This window comes from Emiliania huxleyi (genome assembly GCF_000372725.1).
Source record: "Emiliania huxleyi CCMP1516 unplaced genomic scaffold EMIHUscaffold_308, whole genome shotgun sequence".
Classification (NCBI taxonomy): Eukaryota; Haptophyta; order Isochrysidales; family Noelaerhabdaceae; genus Emiliania; species Emiliania huxleyi.
In genome coordinates, this window is record NW_005199702.1 from 18,117 (window position 1) to 20,055 (window position 1,939).

At 62.2% G+C, this 1,939-nt stretch overlaps 1 protein-coding gene across 1 annotated transcript; it reads left to right on the forward strand.

Moving 5' to 3' along the window:
* Positions 1-202: 202 nt before the first annotated feature.
* On the forward strand, positions 203-992 carry EMIHUDRAFT_240402 (hypothetical protein; the record flags this gene model as incomplete). Its single annotated transcript, XM_005774751.1, has 2 exons — positions 203-217; positions 741-992. 2 exons carry the CDS (start codon positions 203-205, stop codon positions 990-992), a joined length of 267 nt encoding a protein of 88 aa, XP_005774808.1.
* Between the last annotated feature and the right edge of the window lie 947 nt (positions 993-1,939).

Sequence of the window (1,939 nt, forward strand, 5' to 3'; positions counted from 1 at the left end):
GAAGGTCGCGTTCAAATGCCCGGAACGGACGTTACAGTGGTGTCCGGCCGGCGCGATCACCGAGCTGTGACGCTCAGGGAAGCCGGTTGAGGTACTGGTTTCTTTGCCCAGGGCTGGCCTTCCCCCCAGGCTGGATCAGCTGAGCAAGGTTTGGGGAGAATCCTATAGTAGGATCTTCAGATATTTTGACGGATGACCGTAAATGGGCAAAAACGGGGTGATTTCGGCACCTCATCGGGCTATTGAACGACGTACACCGGACGAGCAGCTCGGGCGTGAGAGGTGGTGGAAGGAGCGGAGCCATGTGCCAAAGGGCTTGTGGGCAGGTTTCAAAAGAGGGCGAGGGCGGTAAATTCTTTTCTGGGAGAACGCCTTGGCGGATCGAGCTTTTTCTCCGCCCAGGGCCCCGATGGGCCGATGGAGCTCGCGGAGGCCAACTTTGGCCGCATGACATGACATGACACGAACATCACGACGCATCCGTGCCCGCGCCCGACCCCCCACGGCCCACTCCCCCCGAACCCAACCACACCCTACCCTTTTCTGCCCAGAGCGGTGGTTGAGGCCGATTGCCTCAACTGTCAACCAGCGGGTTGACAGAGGTCTCAACCATCAACCAAGTGGTTGACGGACCCCTTCATCCTTCAACCACTGCCTACTCGCCGGTTACCCTACCCTACCCCCCAATCATCTCGAACCCAGGAATGGCTGCTCCCCTCCCTTTCGTTGGGACCGAGAAGGTGGGTATCCAGCCAAAGGGCCTGGCTCTAGCAATAACGACCGGCGCGTGCCTCGCCGCCGGCTACTCCCTCCTGTCTGACCACGATTTTCAGCGGACAAAGAAGTCGGTCGCCGGCGGCTCCCTCTTCTTTCTCGGCTCGTACCTCTTCATCCGTGGCACACGGTTTGACGACGCGCAGACCGGCGCAGTGGTCACCGCCTGCTTCACTCTGGCTGCGATCATTGCTTATGCGCGCGCAAACCCGAGGTGAAAGCTGAGCGGCATTTGGTTGCAGGAATTAGATTGTGGCCCGCCCGTTTGTGTGTTTCCAGAGCTGCATAAGTCGCTCAGTCGAATGATGTGACGCGCGAGCTCTCTCTCTCGTAGCCCCGCGGGAGAGCCGTCGCTGAGAGCAGAGCGCGACGCCGAGCCGCGAGCGCCGCCCAGCTCCGCTGCGCCCGCTGGCAACTCTGGCACAATCATACGCGGACGGTACCGTACAGCGTACAGCGCCCGAGAAGAGAGAACCGAGCCTCAATCGCTCGGCCCTTTTAAAAAAGACCGGGATAATCAACGCTGGCCAGCCGCCCGCCATACACGAGATAGTGGGCACCCCAAGCTGACACGCAACACGCACACCATCACCAAAGTCCAAACGCCCCGCTCTCTCATCAGCTCCCGTCGGACCCGGAGGCGCCGCCCGCGTCGATCATAGGAAGCGGCACGGGTGTGCACGGCACGTCGAGCAAGACGCCCACCTGGGGGGGGGGGGGGGGCACGGGGCTCTTTCCTGGGGGCTGGGCGTGGGCTCCCGGGTGGCCCTCGCGAGTCCGTCCCCCACCCGGGACCTCCCCTGGTTGTCCTGGAACAGCGGCGGCATCAAAAGCCAAACCGCCATCGACACCTGGGCGCGCTTGTTCCACCCGATCTTTGCGTCGTAACACATCTGCCCCACGACGGGGTGCCCCTCCTGCAAGGGAGGCGGGCGGGCTGGGCAAGGGGGGGGGGGGGGGGGAAGGCCCCGTAAACCACAAAAAAAAAAAGGGGTGGGTGCGTGCTTGCCTCCTTCGTGTGCCCCCGGGCCTCGCTTCATTTTTTGGGGGCGGGGGGAACATTGGAACCTTAAAGTGGGGGGCCCCCCCCCTTGGGGGAAACCCTGTTAAGCCGTTAAATGTTCCCGCCCCCCCTGTCCAATTTCCCTTTTCCGGGGAAAAAAAC